The 19,831-nt window shown below is 40.1% G+C and overlaps 1 protein-coding gene across 1 annotated transcript in view; it reads left to right on the plus strand.

The window, feature by feature from the left end:
* The first annotated feature begins 3,917 nt into the window (after window positions 1-3,917).
* The window catches only part of LOC124258635 (cytosolic 10-formyltetrahydrofolate dehydrogenase-like), a 40,925-nt gene continuing 25,011 nt past the window's right edge, over window positions 3,918-19,831 (plus strand). Inside the window, 12 exon segments of the mRNA XM_046692706.1 lie at window positions 3,918-4,026; window positions 14,043-14,184; window positions 15,289-15,391; window positions 15,393-15,521; window positions 16,110-16,275; window positions 17,158-17,259; window positions 17,788-17,803; window positions 17,806-17,876; window positions 18,129-18,263; window positions 18,780-18,819; window positions 18,822-18,907; window positions 19,173-19,258. Of these exon segments, the coding sequence (XP_046548662.1) occupies window positions 3,982-4,026; window positions 14,043-14,184; window positions 15,289-15,391; window positions 15,393-15,521; window positions 16,110-16,275; window positions 17,158-17,259; window positions 17,788-17,803; window positions 17,806-17,876; window positions 18,129-18,263; window positions 18,780-18,819; window positions 18,822-18,907; window positions 19,173-19,258 (1,121 nt within the window). The 5' untranslated portion in view covers window positions 3,918-3,981.

The raw sequence follows: 19,831 nt of genomic DNA on the forward strand, positions 1-19,831 counted from the left end.
GGGACACCGAAAATGAGCTTCACACGTTATACCCTTTTGGGAATCGAACCGGGTCTTACGAGCGTTACGAGCGAACGCTGAAACCACATTGTAGGCTACATCGCCGCTCTCAGCAATATTCCAGCAATATGGCGGTGGTCGATCTGTACATAATCGAGTCTGGACCAGACAATCCTGTGTATGAACATCGATCTACCCAATTGGGATACATTGACAATCAAGTTATGGAGCCTGACCACCCGTTCCTGTTACTCACGTCTTACGACAAGCATGTGTACTGAAGACCAGTTCTAACCCGCATCAGATCATCTTCAAGGGTTGAAGGATATTTAACGACAGTCACTCTTACTACTAATAATTTTGAGGTAGTAGTTCCATCATTCAGAATTCCGATGTTCCGTTTTATTACTCGTCCGTGGAAGATATTGCAGTGTAATATTTTTACGGCAATATTACACCAGTGTAATACCGCTTGACTTTTGACGTCATAATGGTTACAGTTATGACGTCACAATGCTAATGCGTCTGTCGCAATGGTATTAGACCTTGCTTGACTCGCGGAACTGTAGGCAGTTAACAATTTATGTTGGAGAGTAATAAACAGAATACTAAACTCGCTTCCGTGAAATACCATTTTTATTAAACGCGTGAAAGATTTAGTATCAAACTCGCTTTCGCTCGTTCGATACCAAATCATTAACTCGTTTAATAAAAATGGTATTACACGGAAGGTCGTTTAGTATCCTCTATTTATTACCCACGTGGTGAACGTATGGGTAGTTGCATGCTAATCTCGTACGTCACACGAGTGTCGTATCGCGTTGACCTGTGTCGTAACGACTTGACCTGAGATTCTAACGATTTGACTGGATATCCGATGACCTCTCAATTAGGTCACATTCTGACGTAACTATTTTTTCATTCATAACAAACACGTGAATTCATTCATTCTACAACTTAATGCATTGTGGGAATGTAAACATTGCGAACGTTGCCGTGTCGCTGTTTTAATTGTGAGTCAAACTGAGACATTATATCTGTCGAAAAACATAAACGCAATGTTTCCACCAGTGATGTTAGTCGAATGAAGCAACTGGAAACCAAGAAACGAGGTGCTACGGAGTAGTTTACTGTAGGAGGCTGTACGAGGCGATGACAACTGACATGCATCGTGACGTCGGTTACCAAGGCAGTGACGTCATTAGTGTGACGTCATGCAAATATTGTACTACAGTACAAAACTCTTCCGCAACCTCTTTATGAAACCGGTTTCGGTTTGAAACCAAAATATTAACAAAAATACGCTATTTTGTCAATTTAATGCATGTAAGACGTGGGTAATAAATAAAATACCACACTCGGTCTCATTACATACGAATTATACGAAACTCGTGACCTTCCTATGTTATCTGACGTCACTTTCGCTCGGTCAGATACCATAGGAAGGACACTCGTTTCGTATAATTCGTATGTAATGAGACCTCGTGTAGTATTCTCTATTTATTACTCACCCGTTGAAGATATCACTGTTTAATAATTTTACAATGTTATTACACATTGTGTCATCACACAGTGTGTAATAACATCGCGTGATGTCGTACGTATGGCGCCAAAGTGGTTTTACAGTTATGATGTCACAATGCTAGTACCTCTGCCACAATAGTATTAGACCTTGCTTGACTGGCGGAAAGCTGAGGATTGGGGTTTTAAGATTTCTGCTTCTATATCGTCTGCACTCATCTTGGAAGAAGATTCGTCATAATTCAAAATTGGTTTTGTGCGGTTCTCATTTGGAGTTTGTGGATAAAGTCAAGTTTTGGGGACTCTGGTTTGATAAGAGGCTTACCTGTAAACCTCATATTGACTACTTGATTCAGAAATGCACTAAAGTCCTGAACCTTCTGAGAAGTATTTCCAGTACCAAATGGGGTGCAGACAGGAAGTGTTTATTACTGTTATATCGCGCCCTCATTAGATCACGACTTGATTTTGGCTGTCAAGCCTATGGATCTGCATGTGCTACACAAAAGGCAAGACTAGATTTTGTTCAGTCTAAAGCCCTACGAATATGCCTTGAAGCATTCAGAACTACCCCTGTTGAGGCTTTACATGTTGAATCTGGTGAAATGCCTTTAGATCTCAGACGTGAACTGTTAGAAGTTAGGTACATGTTAAAACTGTTATCTTTTGGAATGAAACACCCTACTTCAGCTGTATTGGGAGATTGTGTTGAGTATTTCCTAGATCCTTGGAAAGACGGTATGGGGCCTTATGGGATGCGTTCTCGGAGAACTGCTTTCTATCATAATGTACGTGATGTTGCCATAGCTGATGTTAGTGTTCTGCCAAAGAAGCCACCATGGTTGCTTGACCTTCCATCAGTTTATCTTGATGTCCTGGAACAAGCAAATAAATCTGAACTAGCACCTCATGTTAAAGCTCTAGCTGAGGAACATATTCGAAGTTTACAGTGGATCAATGCTATGCAGATTTACACTGATGGATCTAAGTGCTCAGTGTCCGGTCGTGTTGGTGCAGGTATCTTCATAGCCACCGATAAAAGAGAAATTTCTATACGATTAGCTGATCATTTATCTGTATTCTCTGCTGAACTTGCAGCAATCATTGTAGCTTTGCGTTGGATTAATTTTTTGAGACCTGTATCAGCGGTCATTTTGAGTGATTCTGTCAGTTCTTTACAAGCAATTCGGACAGGGTCTCCTCAGCAAGACAAGACTTGATCAATATTATACTCGACCTTTTTAATGAATTAAGTAAAGATCTTTTAGATGTTGAATTTTCATGGATACCTGCTCATGTTGGAATGTTTGGAAATGAAAAAGCTGATCAGTTGGCAAAAGCAATACCATATGTATGAAACTCGGAATGGTATTGGAATCTAACGAGCGAAAGCGAGTTAGATACCAAATCTTTCACTCGTTTCATAAATATGGTATTACACGGGACATCGTTTAGTATTCTCTATATCTTTCACAAGCATATAGTTAATAAATGTAGCATACTGGTCGACCGTATATCAGTTTCACGATGTTCAACGTGCGCGTTGAAAGATGGTACTTATTGCTACACTGCCTGGAGTTAATGCAGCATACAGGTCGACCGTATATCAGTTCCACGATGTTCAACGTGCGCGTTGAAAGATGGTACTTACTGCTACACTGCCTGGAGTTAATGCAGCATACAGGTCGACCGTATATCAGTTCCACGATGTTCAACGTGCGCGTTGAAAGATGGTACTTATTGCTACACTGCCTGGAGTAAATGTAGCATACAGGTCGACCGTATATCAGTTTCACGATGTTCAACGTGCGCGTTGAAAGATGGTACTTATTGCTACACTGCCTGGAGTTAATGCAGCATACAGGCCGACCGTATATCAGTTTCACGATGTTCAACGTGCGCGTTGAAAGATGGTACTTATTGCTACACTGCCTGGAGTTAATGTAGCATACACGTCGACCGTATATCAGTTTCACGATGTTCAACGTGCGCGTTGAAAGATGGTACTTATTGCTACACTGCCTGGAGTTAATGCAGCATACTGGTCGACCGTATATCAGTTTCACGATGTTCAACGTGCGCGTTGAAAGATGGTACTTATTGTTACACTGCCAGGCGTTTGGCCTAAGCTTGGTTTCAGTGGGATATGCGTAAAAGTGCAACATAGTATCTCGTATCAACCGATGTCTGTCAGCATGCGCGCGCGTGCGCGCACACACACACACACACACACAAAGGAGGAATGCACTTATAATTACATAAGTCCTATCATCTTGTTAAATTATGTTAATCTAAGTCAGACGTCACCCCTACACGTGTTCATGATGTACGGAATTTCAAACTTCCCGCCATGTCAAACCCCCACACAGCGACCTTGACCCCTTGGTCAGCCTCAGTGTAGTGTTCCGCTATCCGCTCGTTGTGTACAGGACTGACCCGGTGCTGATAAACTACTATCTTATGTTCGGTGTAACTCGACTAGTGAGATGCTTCAGCACGTCACAGGTAGGTCATAGTGACTGTCGGGTCATTTACTGATAAATGTCCAAGCACGAGTTCGGCTCAGATCAGGCATAGCCGACAGGCAATGAATGCGCGAAAAACACGTTGTATGTTTTTAAGGCTGTATTTTTATAATCGCACATGTTGATATGTCGCATTGGCATTTGTGAAGCGATTCTGTTTTTTGTTTGTATATTTTTTGGTTTATGATGACAAAAGTGGACGTTTCTTTGTAGAATTAAACAGAATATGGCACGGAATCAGCTGTTAAGCCTCCGCGGTATAATGAAACCGTCCACGTTGCTAGATGATGCAAGTCCGATTCCCCAATCTCACGACAGTCACGTTATAAGGAAACAATATTTTTTTTCCTCGTACGGAAGTAGAATTATCAAGTCAGGGTCCGACAAATGAAACAAATAGCATATGTTTCTCACGAGATTAGAAAATATATTAATTGTAACTCGAATCTATGTAACTTCTGAGAACTCTTCACCTGTGCTTGAAGCGTGCTCGTAAAAAAAACCCTCGACATAGATTTAAAAAATAAGGACATTCACTAAATATATTTATTTGCTTTCCGGATAATGTTGTTTATATATTGCATTCACTGCGCGTAATAATATTGCCATTGTATAGAGGGACTATTTCTTCTGTAAATATTTCGAAACTAACATTCTTTTTTGTCAATTCCGTCGAATAAAAAAGTAATTAATATCATAATTGTAAACATACAGTATTATACACACAGACTGTTGTGTAGATAGCGCGCTTTGTCTTAGTACGACCAGTGCTAGTATGTAGTCCATGAGTGTCGACACAATGTTGTACATATCTTACACAAGTACTTTAGGATACATGTGTAACCGGGATAAATGTCATAGGTCAAGGTTATGTCACGAGGGTGTGTCTCCCCACTGTCTAACGATTGGCTATTAACTGGTGCACAGTACCGTATTGTCAACTTTTTGCTTGTGGTGTGTATTCTTCAAACATTCATATAACTGTCATGGAAGTTGTGCATTTGGTGGAGCATAAATGACTCTAGTAAGAATATTGTATTTCAGAACCTACATGGCATGAAAATTAATATCATTTAGTCAATCAGACAGGTTAAGTAATTGATATATCCACCTGTATTAAAAGCAAACACCCCTCCTAAAATAATGGAATAATCCGAGTGCTTCTGTTTTGAAATCGAGCACCATCCGTTATTCAACACTTGTTTGCTGCAAGGGAAAGGTACTTGGACAGGTACTGAGGCAGGAGATTTGATTGTGAGTAAACATTTGTAAACTTTAGACACTTGTGCCATTGTCAGTTTGTGTACATGAGTTGTTCGGAGGTGATGTGAATATGACACAGAAAACTGCAGGATATATGGACAGAGTGAATATAAGGAATCTACTGCAGTGTTTGACTGACAAGGGGCCCAGCCAGTGACACAATACTTTTACACAACGCATTTAGGAACACACTTAGGCATTAGGCACGAGAACACTTCCAGATACCTGCAGGTCCTGTGTAGCAGGGAAGTTCCTGCAGCTGGCTCCACAGAATAAAGCTGTAAACATGAATTAAGAGCAATGTCACTCATTTGCCCCCACTAGTAGCATTTGACCTGTCTGTGGTGATGACAGATATGTTTATATCTACTACAACTGACATTTGAAGTTTATGATGTTTTGTTTTTAGATTCTAGTGTTGCTTACATAAATGAGTGAGTGAGTATGGTTTTATGTCATACTTTAGCAATATTCCAGCAATATCGCAGTGGGCGACTCCAGAAATGGGCTTCACACTTTGTACCCATGTAGGGAATCAGACCTGGCCCAGATAGCATTCAGACGTTGGCCCAACGTTGGCAATGGTTTTGCCAACATTGCCAAACGTTGAATGCGTCCTGAATGCTATCTGGGGGAGTTTCAGTGTGATGACTGACTGACTGAGTTTGGTTTTACGCTGCTTTTAGCAATATTCCAGCAACATCACGGCAGGGGACACCAGAAATGGGCTTCACACATTGTACCCATGTGGGGATTCGAACGCGGGTCTTCGGCATGACGAGCCAACACTTTAACCACTAGGCTACCCCACCGCCCCCTCAATGTGATGAAGAAATGCTTTAATCACTTGGCTACCCCAGTGCCCCTAGTACATAAATAACAGGGATTTGCAGTTGACCTTTTAATCATCTGAAACATTGGATCGATAGGAAATAAATAATCATGACTGTGGATTAATTGTTTGAAAATTCCTTTTCAGTCTTGAAAAATGTCCATGTGTTGAACTGAAATATTGTGATGAAAGGATATCCAACTGTAACTATATTTCCATGAAAATTGTAAAAACAAATATGAACGCCTACCTTAGTTCCTATGATGTGCAATATTTAATATTGAGACCAATATTGCAGTTTCATGTGAACAGGTTAATGAACAGCGATTTAATTTAACCTTTATATTTTATGAAATGTATATGCACACATGTTGAAAATAATTGTCTTGTTCATTAGTTTGTTTGTGTCTCTTTATAGACAAAACAATGATGTATATTGATTGGCCAGGTGGGTGTTTGTCACAAACGTTTTACAATTCACAAACAGTTCAAATTCGATTACGAAATATTGTGATGGCAGGATATCAAACTCTAACTATATTTCCTCAAAACTTTAAAAAACAAATATAAACTGTGTCATGTCTTAATTTGAACTACCTTACATCATTATTCTGATAGTTCCATACAAAAAGGAAGGTCCGGGTTAGAGTCATCCAAATCACTATTACATGCTTTCTCACGTAATAAAATGTCATCTTTTCGTATATGTGATTCTACCAAAACGTATACGGTTACAGTGGGGATCTTTGTATTGGAATAGTATGGTTCACGGTGAACAAAACATCCTGAAAATATAGTGTGTGTAGCAAATTCTCTCCAAGTCTACTGAGTTACAATGACCTAGTTTTAAGCGTGGCGGAGTTATGCCCCCTTATCTTTATACGTGTATGACCTCTCTGTCATCGTTTGATGTCATAGAGGAATATCTATTTCTGACATTTTAGATTTATTGCAAGTCATTTTTAAAGATTGAGTGCATAACTTTATACATAAGAACACAAACCCATTTCATATATACTTATGACTTATGTCGTTCAGATATCGGGCAGTATTTTGGTCGCTCACTTTCCGTATTGATGCCAAATTATTAAAGTCATTGCACAGTGTTTTTATTTACGCATGAAAAAAAGCAGAAAAATTTACTGTATTTTAAAGCATAACAAAATTTCTGACAACACTTTGTGTCTAATTTTTACGCCGCCTAAGTATTTGCACTTGAATATATATCATCGGATAGGAGATTTAACATTCTAGATTTCTGTGTTATTTTTTAGCCATATGTAGATCCTTGACCACGCAAGCACAATTCTTGTACTACGTTCACTTTTCAAACCTTATGAAAATGTGCGTCAGAAAACCCCCCACCGGCATCCAGGGGGTTGACAGTGCACTCAACACTATTCCAGCTATATGGCAGCAGTCTGTAAATAATCGAGTCTGGACCAGACAATCCAGTGATCAACAGCATGAGCATCGATCTATGCAACTGGGATGCAATGACATGTCATTATAATTTATTGACAGATTCTGTGAAATGCATTCCTGCTTGACAACGGTACAAGAATCTGTATCAAAATGTCACACTCACAAAATAAGAGAAGTTGTTGTCAATAAAGTTTGTTCAATGTTGTACTTCCTAACTTCTAAAATGCCACTCAAAGAAGACATGTGTGAACCAAGTCAGTGAACCTGACCACCGGATCCCATTGGTCGCCTCTTATGACAATATTCCAACTGTATGATGGTGATTTTTGAATAATAGTCGGGGACAGACAGACAGACTGACGTAATGAACATCGCTTGTCATTGTATACATTGTGCATAGATCAGTCTCGCCACAAGATCCTGTGAGTCATCTTTTATGACAAGCTTGTGCTGCTGAAGATGATTCGTACCTGGATCATCATGATCTTCAGGGATATGTGTATTTTGTAAACAGTAATATACAAACAGTATCAATAAGCAGTGAACATGACATGAGAGTGAGTGAGTGTCGTTTGGCAATATTCCAGCAATATCGCGGCAGGGGACACCAGAAATGATCTTTACACATTGTGCGGCTTCAGACATACAACACGTAAAGATTGTGGTTCGAATTGGTCTTGCTTGTAAAGAGGCAACTAATGAGATCACATGGTCAGGTTCGCTAAATTGGTTGACACGTGTCATCCCATCCCAATTTCACAGATTGATGCTCATGCTGTTGATCACTGGATTGTCTGGTCCAGACTCGATTATTTGTAGACAACAGTCATATAGCTGGAATATTGCTGAGTGAAGTGTTAAACAGACAAACAGACATACATACAAATACACCATGCACCACTAACCTACCTGGTCACCAGAGGTGTATTTGCTGACATGTCATCATATCCCAACGGCATAGATTGTCCATTATTTACATACAGTTATTTATATAAAGCTTAAAGTATGCACAGTTATCTCAAGATGTTATGGGTGGATATTGGAGAGAATTTTCATATTACGATATATTGCAATGCAAAAGCATATATTGCAATATATATTGAAATATATTGCAAGTATTGTTTTTAAACAAATACTACTTATAATCGACTTAATGCTTGAATTATAAAGCACAAAACAACAAAATCACTATGCTTGATTAAGCTTTAATAAAACCTTTTAAAAATGACAAAATAAATAATATTTGGCACAAATTTAATACGGAAAACAACAATTTAACAACAACACAGTGGTTACTAGTTTCAACTAGTTTCTTGACTCTCCAAAAAAGCCCTGAGATTTTAGACAGCAACTTGACCTGGTCAAGACATATCGGAGATCACTGGTCATTAATGAGTAAATATTTAAAACATTCAGATCCAAAACATTGTGAAACACTTGAACAAAAATAAAGAACACTTCAAACAGAACTTACCTTGAACTTCAGGTTATATTAGTGGTGGGAATTGGTTGTGATTTCATAATCAATCATTAGTTACCATCGGATTGGCCCAACCGATCAATCATCGATTAATAATCGGTTAAATTAAATCACAAGAATACCCTCTAAATAATAAATATATTACACAAGGTCATGTGTCTATTTACCATCAACAGCATCAATTACCTACCATTCAACAAACAACAGATCTTGTCAGATGTCATAAAAACACTACATGACTAAAGATAAAGTGCACAGATAAGACGAGCCATACACCCTGCTGCATTAAACTGAGGTGGGTGGGAGAGCGATGACGTTATCATCTTACCGTCTTAGTCTGGTTCAAGGCAGTTACAACTTATACTAGCAAGTTACCTGGCCAGTCAGAGGGCTGTGGCGTATTTGAGAGGTGGGTCTGTAAAAACTGCTCTGTTGTGTTTTGTCTGTAATAGTATAGTTTGGGTAATTATGCCATTGCTGTAACTGTTGTGTGCCATCTTTATGTGCAGGTAACTTAAAAAAAGCATTGTGTTATATAATAATTTGTGGCAGAGTAGGTCGTCAACTCCATATATTTTAACAAATGGTAAAGGATTCAAAATATAATCCCAGCTTGCAGGAAGAAGTTATTGATTAGATTATTGCATTGTTGATAGATGCTTGTGATGTCTATCTGTTGAGGAGACTTAATTGTATAGATTGCTTGTAAATTCGAACCAACCCAACAAACACTTGTTGAAAGCTGCTTGAGCTTTGTGTCAAAATGTGTGTTAAGTGTCCGTGTTTGTTATCTGAGATGACGAAAGAGGATTGGGTCACAGTGCTGTTGCCTAGTAGACTGTGTCATTGTCAGCCAATAGTCGGTTTGGCGTGGATTCTGTTATTTTCTCTGCGTCATCCAGGTACTGTTAGTCAATAGTCATACATACACACACAAATGCACGCACGCACACGCACACACGCACGCACACAGAGTTCCTATTTTGTTTTGTCATCTGTCAATGTTTGTTTATTTGTTTTGTGTTTAATGCTGCACTTGGGAATAATCCCGCTGTGTGATGTCAGTTTGCTAGTTTGGGAACCTGGATCCGACAATCCAGTGATTAACATCATGAACATTGATCTCAGACATTAGAAATGATGATTTGCATGAAGCAGGTCAGCAGGCCCAACCAGCCGATCCTGTTTGTCACCTACAACGAATATAGGTTGCTGAAGTAGTGTTTTTAATATATTCTTTCAGGGCTCCTGATAATTTTTCAACATCAGGAGTACGTACTCCTTATTTTTTGTCAATATAGGAGTACTGGATAAACTTAAGAGTACATTTAGAGTACTGAATGGAATTTAATGGCGGATCAGTAATCTTGTGTTTCGTTTCATATATGCACCACAACATTGCTACTCTTGTGTAAACAGGTAAAAAAACAATAAAACAATACTCTTTCAGATAAATATGTCTGTAAATGATTCCAAGAGCATACACCATTGCTGTGGTGTGTATGTGCTACGTTTTCTTAATTATTTCCTACCGTATCGTGCATATTGTTTATCCGTACATACGCCGATACGTCCCTTATCTGGAGCCCTGTTCTTTTCTAGAAATGCAGCATCCGAAGAATTCCTGTTTTCTAAGAAGATACTGATGGTTGTAGAGCTATGGTTGTCAGTGCCCACTGACAGTTTCAGATCTGTTTGTGTGTAAAGACGTATTTTGGCTTAATATCTAGCCAATCAGCTGTCAGAGTCGCTATATATCTTATCTGTCCAGGGATATCTGTATTACTCGGACAACTCATAATGCACTTGTTGCCAACAGTGGCAGCAGGGATCACTTCTGGATGTGATAGTAGCAAACTTGGTCAAAGAAATGGTGCTGGAAAACCTGAAGATACCATCAGGGCAAATTGAACATGTCTAAGGGAAGCAACTCTGTACAACACTGACTGACTGACTGAGTTTGGCTTTACGCCGCTTTTAGCAATATTCCAGCAACATCACGGCGGGGGACACCAGAAATGGGCTTCACACATTGTACCCATGTGGGGATTCGAACCCGGGGTCTTCGACATGACGAGCCAACGCTTTAACCACTAGGCTACCCCACCGCCCCTCTGTACAACAGACTGACAGATCTGCTGGCCTATCTGTTGTGTTGATGTAAACTGCAAACTGACAGCTTGTTATGTAGATGATTTACTGAAAGATATTTTAATTCTGATATATCACTTTGTATGACTGTCACTTACACTGGAAGCTAACATATTTCATCAATTTACTTATATCCTAAAAATATTTCAGATAAGGCATCACATTCCGCTCACTCACTCACTCACTCACTCACTCACGCACAAAATGTAAAACTTTTATGTTCTGGTCGCTCTCTAAAAATAACCTAGTTCTGAAAATACAAAATAATCTGAAGATAAGCACACCATAACATCACACCATCACATGACTCTAGAATGTTGATGGAGAACGCTTGACACTGTCCCTGTAATCAAGGCCGATGCTTGTGGAACAACAAGTGGGTTTAGAGGAGACCCAGCTTTGGGACAAAACAACTTTATCTCCTGACGAACATGGAATTAGGTAGTGGCTGGCTGGGAGGGACCAGGTCAACAGCAATAATTCTATTTTAATCTGACTGATATAAGTACATTATCTGTGATGACAATAGGCAACCTTGAAGCTTATGAAAATTCATTTTGGGTTTTCATTGCTTATTTCAACAGCAGTGATTCAGGTTTCTAAATGTTGAAATTTGTCTTTCAAAATACAATGTTACCTTGACCTGACATATTACTCAACAAGCAACAGATGCTGAAAATGTAGGGCACTCATCAGGTCTGTGTAGTTGTGTAACTGTGCATCATACCTTGTACCAGCTCTACATCAGGTACCTACTGAGGGGTGGTGGGGTAGCTTAGTGGTTACAGTGTCAGCTCGCCAAGTCTGGGTTCGATTTCCCACATGGGTACAATTTGTGAAGCCCATTTCTGGTGTCCTCTGCTGTGATATTGATGGAAATTTGCTAAAATTGGGGTAAAACCCAAATCACTTTTCAATATTCAATTTGGATGAATTACAGCTGCTTTTAACCAGTCAAGTCTAGACCAGACAATCCAGTGATGTATATCAGAGTAATATCCTTGCTATTAGGGCATGGTGACATGCAATCAATGTGACTGTGCCTTGTCATATGACAAATTAAGATTCTGGGGACATATTCTAGCCCAGAATCCAGGTCTAATAAAGAATTACCATGTTTTAATATGTGGTGCTCTTTCTCTATACGGGTCTATTAATAATTTGTTTGGTTTGATTTGGATATTGACTAACCATTTGATTTATCTAAATAAAAAAAACTAAGATTAAGAGTAAGCAGAAAAATGAGCTTTTGAACACTTGTATTACACTTGCTCCGATTACAGTTTGCCTGTTGCTAGTCCTACTTCAAGGTCATCAGACCGCCTCCGTGGTGTAGTGGTTAGAGCGTCCGCCCGGAGAGCGGAAGGTCGACCGCATCATGCCAAAAGTTCGATCCCAGACCGCCTGGCTTTCGCCAAAAGACGTTAAAATATGGTACTCAGTATAATGTGTCTGAGTGGGGTATTCATGCTTCACTGCGGTATGGTATCTCAGTGGGCTAGCACTATAAAACCAGCTTCAGTCTGGGCTAGTACAAGCAGCCGCACATACACATACACACGCATGCACGTCGTCATATGAGCGAAATATTCTCAAGCATGACGTTAAACCCAATTTCACCTCACCTCACCTCACCTCACCTCACCTCACCTCTTGTAAAACCTCCACGAAGATCTTGACATCCTCTTGTGTTTATGTTGAATGTATCACCAGCTTGTAAGTTGTTGTGTTTTTCTGGTCACAGTCATCTGTGCTAAAGATGACACGTAAAAATAACTAATTACAGAGCTACAGATAACTTTTTGGGTCATTGAGTTATGTACTCGCTTGTGTTAATCTCAATTGGGTATCCTAATTTTCCTTTGAGTAACCAAATACATTGTGCACACCCCACTCAAACTCAATTGGGTATTTTGCCATTTTTCATTTATTGTAAAAATATAATAAAGTTTAAATGTTGGTTTACAGGTTTGTATTTGTATTTGATCTGTAATATGAGAAACAATAAGAAAGACTGCAAGTTGCCAAGTTCATGTGCGGAAATAGAATCTTTCAATATACCTCAGTTATTTGACCTGTCCTCGGTAATCTCTATCACATTTTTGTGTGTACGCATGTAAGATCAAATTTATTGAGTATTTACAAAAGTTCAAGTGTACTTGTACTCAATAGACTTAATATTTGCGTAATTTACGCAGATACGCAGCTTATCTGTACCTCTGAATTAATTAGGTTCAGGAGATGAAATAGTATGTCATTCCTTACCTCATGAGGTGCTTTGTAATTGGTGACTCTTCGTCCGTTCGTCCGTACATATACATACGTCCTGATTCTTGTTAACACAATATCTCATGAACTGTTGTACTCAATGTCTTCAAATGTGGTGACAGCCTACATTGGGGGATTACGCAGACACCAGCCGCCGTGATATTGCTGGAATATTGCTAAAAGTGGCGTAAAACTAAACTCACTCACTCCCTCACATTGGGGGATTACGCAGATCCCGATCAATTTAGGTGACCTTGACCTTATCTTCAAGGTCGCCATGACACTTCTCAAACTTGTGTAAACACGATATCTCATAAACATTGCACCCAATGTCTTCAGTTTTCTCGACAGCCTACATTGGGTGAATATCAGACACCAGTCATTTCATTCATCTTGTATGTGACCAGAAAATAAAAAGTAGTAAATATGTTATAAATATTTCATTCTTCTTTAGCGGCGGGGGACATTGTCATATAAGCATGATAAGTGGCAAACTTAGTGTTAAATTATGTATTGCATTGCGTTCTTCACCTACATCGTCGGCCAGGAGTTGAGTGTGTTTCATTGTATGTTTCAGCACGTGTTTAGCAGGATGAAGATTGCTGTGATTGGTCAGTCCCTGTTCGGGGCGGAGGTCTTTAGACTGTTACAGAAAGATGGCCACCATGTAGTGGGTGTCTTCACTGTCCCAGACGTCAATGGGAAGGCAGACCCTCTTGGTAGGTTGAGACCCTCATGGTAGGTTGAGACCCTCATGGTAGGTTGAGACCCTCATGGTAGGTTGAGACCCTCATGGTAGGTTGAGACCCTCATCATGGTAGGTTGAGACCCTCATGGTAGGTTGAGACTCTCATGGTAGGTTAAAACGTTCACAGTAGGTTCCGATTGAGGGACAAAGGGTGGAGTTCGAGTTTACTGGTAGGTTCAGATTCCTGAACAAAGGGTGGAACTAGACACTTTTGGTAGGTTCAGATTGGAATGGAGCTAGACACATCTGGAAGGTTCAGATTGAGGGACAAGGGGTGGAGCCTACCCGAGTAGGTAAAGATTTTAGGGATAACTGGTGGAGCCAGATGCTGCTGGTAATTTCAGACTCATGGACAAGTGGTTGAGCCAAACTCTCCTTGTCAGTTTATATCCCAAGAGAAGGTTGGATCCACACAGTCCCAGTTCATTCAGTCAGGGGTTATGCTGTTAGTTCATGTCAATGGAATAGTGACTAAACATGGGACAGCTGACAAATTATCTGCCTTCATATTATACCTCCTATACCTTATAATTCTTAGATTGTTGGCCCTGCCCACCTTCCAACTAAAAAATTCTATTGTTTGTAAGCACCTTCACATAGTTGCAGTATGAATGGCTATTTTTAAATTATTGCTGAAATGCCCCATATACAAGATAATGCCTTATATTTTTGAAGAAATTGTATGACAATCTACTGGCAAACAAGGATAAGTTGGACCGGTGCAGAGAACGCGTTTACGAGAAGTAGGCGGTGCATGGACAATGAGCAAACCATTTTGGTTTGTGGAAGGTAGAGCAGATGTAGGCTAGTGCAAGTGCATTGCATGACGATAAAATTGATTCTGCTCGTAGCTGCACACGCCTTGCTCATAAGACTCTCATGTAGGTGTAGCAAGTCACACTACACTTGATTGCGGACAACCTTCACTAACAATGGCAAGTGTGTGGGTGACACTCAAACTTATCCTTGTTTGCCAGTGATAATTCTTTTGGACAATATTGTTCTATAACACAGTCAGGTAGAACAGATGGTTGTGATATACCCACTACAGCATAGAATGTTTCAATGTGTACAGCCTTGGCGGCAGAGAAGGATGGGATCCCTGTCTTCAAGTACAAGCGCTGGCAGCTGAAGAAGAAGGCAATCCCAGAGGTTCTGGAAGAGTACAAGTCCGTGGGCAGAGCTCAATGTTCTGCCGTTCTGCTCACAGTTCATCCCCATGGACGTGATCACATTCCCAAAGAACCAGTCCATCATCTACCATCCTTCCATTCTTCCATTGCATCGAGGAGCCTCAGCCATCAACTGGTGGGTCAAGTGTTGGTCAATATAAGCACCTCTGTGGGTAAGGGGCTCGGGGCATTTCCTTGTTCCCCAGAGGGCCAATGGGGTAGCCTAGTGGTTAAAGCATTCGCTCATCATGCTGAAGACCAGGTTTGATTCCCCATATGGGTGCAATGTGTGAATCCATTTCTGGTGTCCCCTGCCATGATATTGCTGGAATATTGCAAAAAACAAAAACTGATTAAATGTGAATTCTCTTACTCACTGTTGTTCCCTAGCAACCTAAACTGGTCACCCAGGTGACAAAATGGTGACTCTGTGACATGGTTGTGTGTCACTGGACCCTGACAGATGGAACATTGCTCACAGTATCAATCACTGGATTGTCTGGTCCAGACTCCCTTATTTACAGACTCCTGTCAAGTGACTTGAACATTGCTGAAAATAGCCTTCACAACACATGCCACTATATAGATGGAATATTTGCTGAGTGTGGCACACAAATAACAAACAAAACAAACCACACAAATTAGACAAATATCCATGTTTTACTATTTTTGACAGCAGGAAGATTTTTATCATATTTATGATTTTCTATTGTATAATTTAAAGGACCCTGATGTCTGGTGACAAGCGGGCTGGGTTTACCGTCTTCTGGGCAGATGATGGCCTTGACACTGGACCAATCCTGCTACAGAAACAGACATATGTGGAGGAGAATGACACCATTGACTCAATCTACAACCGCTTCCTCTTCCCAGAGGGGGTCAAGGGCATGGTGGGTGAAAGATCAAGGTTGTAACTGATAGTGATGGTGGGGTAAAGGTCATGGCTGTGATATTGGGGTCAAGGCCATGGTGGGTGAAAGATCAAGGTGGTAACCGATAGTGATGGTGGGGTAAAGGTCAGGGCTGTGATATTGGGGTCAAGGCCATGGTGGGTGAAAGATCAAGGTTGTAACCGACAGTGATAAATGGGTGGTCAGGGTGTGATATTGTCATGGCTGTGATATTAGGGTCAAACTGCCATGGTGGGCAAAAGATATTGGGGTCAAGGTTGGTAACCGAAAGATGATAAATGGGTAACCGGTCAGTGATGGATAAGGTCATGGGTGATAAGGGGTCATGGTGGGTGAAAGATCAAGATTGTAACCGACAGTGATGGTGGGGTAGAGGTCATGGCTGTGATATTGGGGTCAAGGCCATGGTGGGTGAAAGATCAAGATTGTAACCGACAGTGATGGTGGGGTAAAGGTCATGGCTGTGATATTGGGGTCAAGGTCATGGCTTTGATATTGGGGTCAAGGCCATGGCTGTGATATTGGGGTCAAGGCCATGGTGGGTGAAAGATCAAGGTTGCAACCGACAGTGATGGTGGGGTAAAGGTCATGGCTGTGATATTGGGGTCAAGGCCATGGGAGTGAACGATGAAGGTTGTAACCAATAGTGGTGGTGGGTTAAAGGTCATGCTGGCTGTGATGTTGGGGTCAAGGGTGGGGTGTTGTCATATGTTGATATTTTAATTAAATGAGTGATTTATGTTTAGCAGCATCAGCAGGTTTCCAGCAATTATTTGTACCTGTCATGTCATTTTGTTAAATTATATATGTGTGATAATGGATTTATTAAGCTGAAGTTTTAATATTTTTGTGTGAAATCAGGGTAAAGCTGTTCAACTGATTAATGACGGGAAGGCACCAAGAATAACTCAGCCAGAAGAGGGCGCCACCTATGACCCTCTGATCAAGAAAGACAAAGTGCAGGTAGAAATCTAATGTGGATATTTCTAATATAGCTAATCAATGTCCTAAATAGTGCAATATCATTACCCTGGCCAGTGGATCAGTATACACTGGTATTTCACTCCTCCCTGGGAAGTATGCACACAAGCTGCCTTATAGGACATTAGAAGATCAACATTACCACCTGATCCTCACCCGTGAGGACCCAGGTTAGAATTGGTTTCAGTAACCCATGCTTGTCGTAAAAGGCAACTAACGGGATCGGGTGGTCAGGCTCACTGACTTCGTTGACACATGTCATCATATCCCAATTGCGTAGATTGATGTTCACTGGATTGTCTGGTCTAGACTTGATTAATTACAGACAGTCGCCATATAGTTGGAATATTGCTGAGTGAGTTGTAAAACTAAACTCACTCACCAACTCACCATCTCCTCCTACCGGGTACACTTTCCCTGATTCCTAATTCAGAACATAACCTCTTGCTTAAGGAAACATGGGTTCCTGGCACATGATTTGTAGTATTTATGCATAATGTTCCGTTGTAGATCAACATGGACCAGCCTCGTCAGCTCTACACAACTACATCCGTGGCAACGACAAGGTCCCTGGTGCCTGGACCACCATCAATGGCGAGGTACCTTCCTTTTTTTGTCCAGTATACTGAATAAAAACATCTTTGTCAAGGTCTGACAATTGTTTCAACAAATTTCGACTGTCCAGTCAGAATTGTAGGATCTGAAGCTTTTAGTCTTCTGTCTTGGATGATATGGTTTAAGTTTTCACACCTCGATACTGAAAACAAATGTTCCTGTAAAGATATACCATGAATGTTTGTAATGTTCTGGAAGTAAGTCGTCTGGTTAGCTGATGGTTGTTTTCTGTGCAGAAAGTGACCCTATACGGATCTCGCCTCTGGAAGAAGATTGAGCCAAGGGGGACAACTGTGGATATACCTGGTGCCAGCAAGCCGGCCATAGTACACAAGAAGGGAATGGTCTTCTTCGGAAATGATGGGAAAATGGTCAGTGTGAACATCATTATTTTGTTTCTCATTGTAAGAAAGTGGTGTGAATGTCAGTGATATCATTCAAGCAAGGTTACTGAAATAAATCTGTTAGAATCCATGTTTCGGTTTGTCCACTCAAAAGAAGTTTTTAAAGTTTACTATAGTGTCGAAACTGTGTTGTAATATGAAAGAATCTGGTGTTACCCAACTTTTCTTTTTGAGTAGTGTCTGAAACAATACCGCATGTGAAGTCGTGAACATTGAAGCACACGATGAAACAATAAGCAGTTTGATGTGTTTGTAGGACCTAGAACTTCCTAATTCAAAATGTCGAATTGGGAATGATTGTTACTATGTATTTTGGATAAAAATATAGCCATGTACACCATATCTGATTCACTTGAAACCCTGTCAAAACACAAATGATTTCTTGAATGTTTGTTCTTAATTCTTGGTTGTCTGCTGCTCATGACTTAGCAGAACACTGATGCATGTGAGGATTTGTCGTGACTTTCTTCGTTTGTGTTGCAGGTGAATGTGAGTCAGGTGCAGCTGGAAAGTGGCAAGATGATCCCGCCTCCAAGTTTGGCAAGGATGACAAGTCTACGGAAAAACTGGAGCTCACTCAGGAAGAGATAAACATGGTCACAGCCCTGAAGGTGAGTTGTCTCCCTTGAATATAAAGTCTATGCATACATACTGAATTTCAAAATAAACATGAATATTACAGAGGTTGCAATTTATATGAAAGAAGACACAAATCAAATCTAAGTGCAGTGTTTTCGATGCTCAGATGGTTATTGTCATCAGTTGTGTGTTCTGATGATACTGTGGCTGCTAATATTAATCACTGGTTTGTCTGGTCTAGCAAACTGAAAGTAAGCGATGATATGTACAATATTATCTCTAAGCTGTCTTGTGTAGGACGTGTGGAATGGCATCTTGAACATCGACATAGAGGACCAGACAGATTTCTTCAAGTCTGGAGCAGGATCCATGGATGTTGTCAGGTGAGATGTAATGTTTTTATGAAGCAGTTTTTAAAAATCTAGAAATAATTAATTAATTAAATGAATCATATAGACATCATAATTTTTAAATTTTGTTTTGATGGAGAAATAATCATTTTAATCAATATACGCTCCCTCTCATCTAAAATGATAACATTTACAAATCAGCCTTGAGAATTGATAATATACAGTTATGGCCCTTGTTTAATTGTTTTGTTACACATGTTGCATATTTCTTTGGAAATCACTGTAGATGACATTTGGAATCCCTTAATGAATGATAAATGTGTTTAAATACTGCCCACAAGAATTAATATCTCACAGAGTTATTGCCCTTACCTATGTACTTCCCAGGCTGTTAAACCTGTATGAAATGTTGTACCCAGATCAAAAAGAAATAAAGTGATTAAAATAATGTATCTTCCCCGTCATAGACATTTTTAGTCAGTTGTAAATCTTTTTACATCCTAACAATGATCTTTTGGCTGTTATGTGATGTGTGCGTATACACACAGCCAATGGAGTTATGTGTCAAGTACAGTGAGGTGTAAATCATATATATCAGACCTATTG

This window comes from Haliotis rubra, unplaced genomic scaffold (assembly GCF_003918875.1).
Source record: "Haliotis rubra isolate DU_JTF1 unplaced genomic scaffold, ASM391887v1 Scf7, whole genome shotgun sequence".
Classification (NCBI taxonomy): Eukaryota; Metazoa; Mollusca; class Gastropoda; order Lepetellida; family Haliotidae; genus Haliotis; species Haliotis rubra.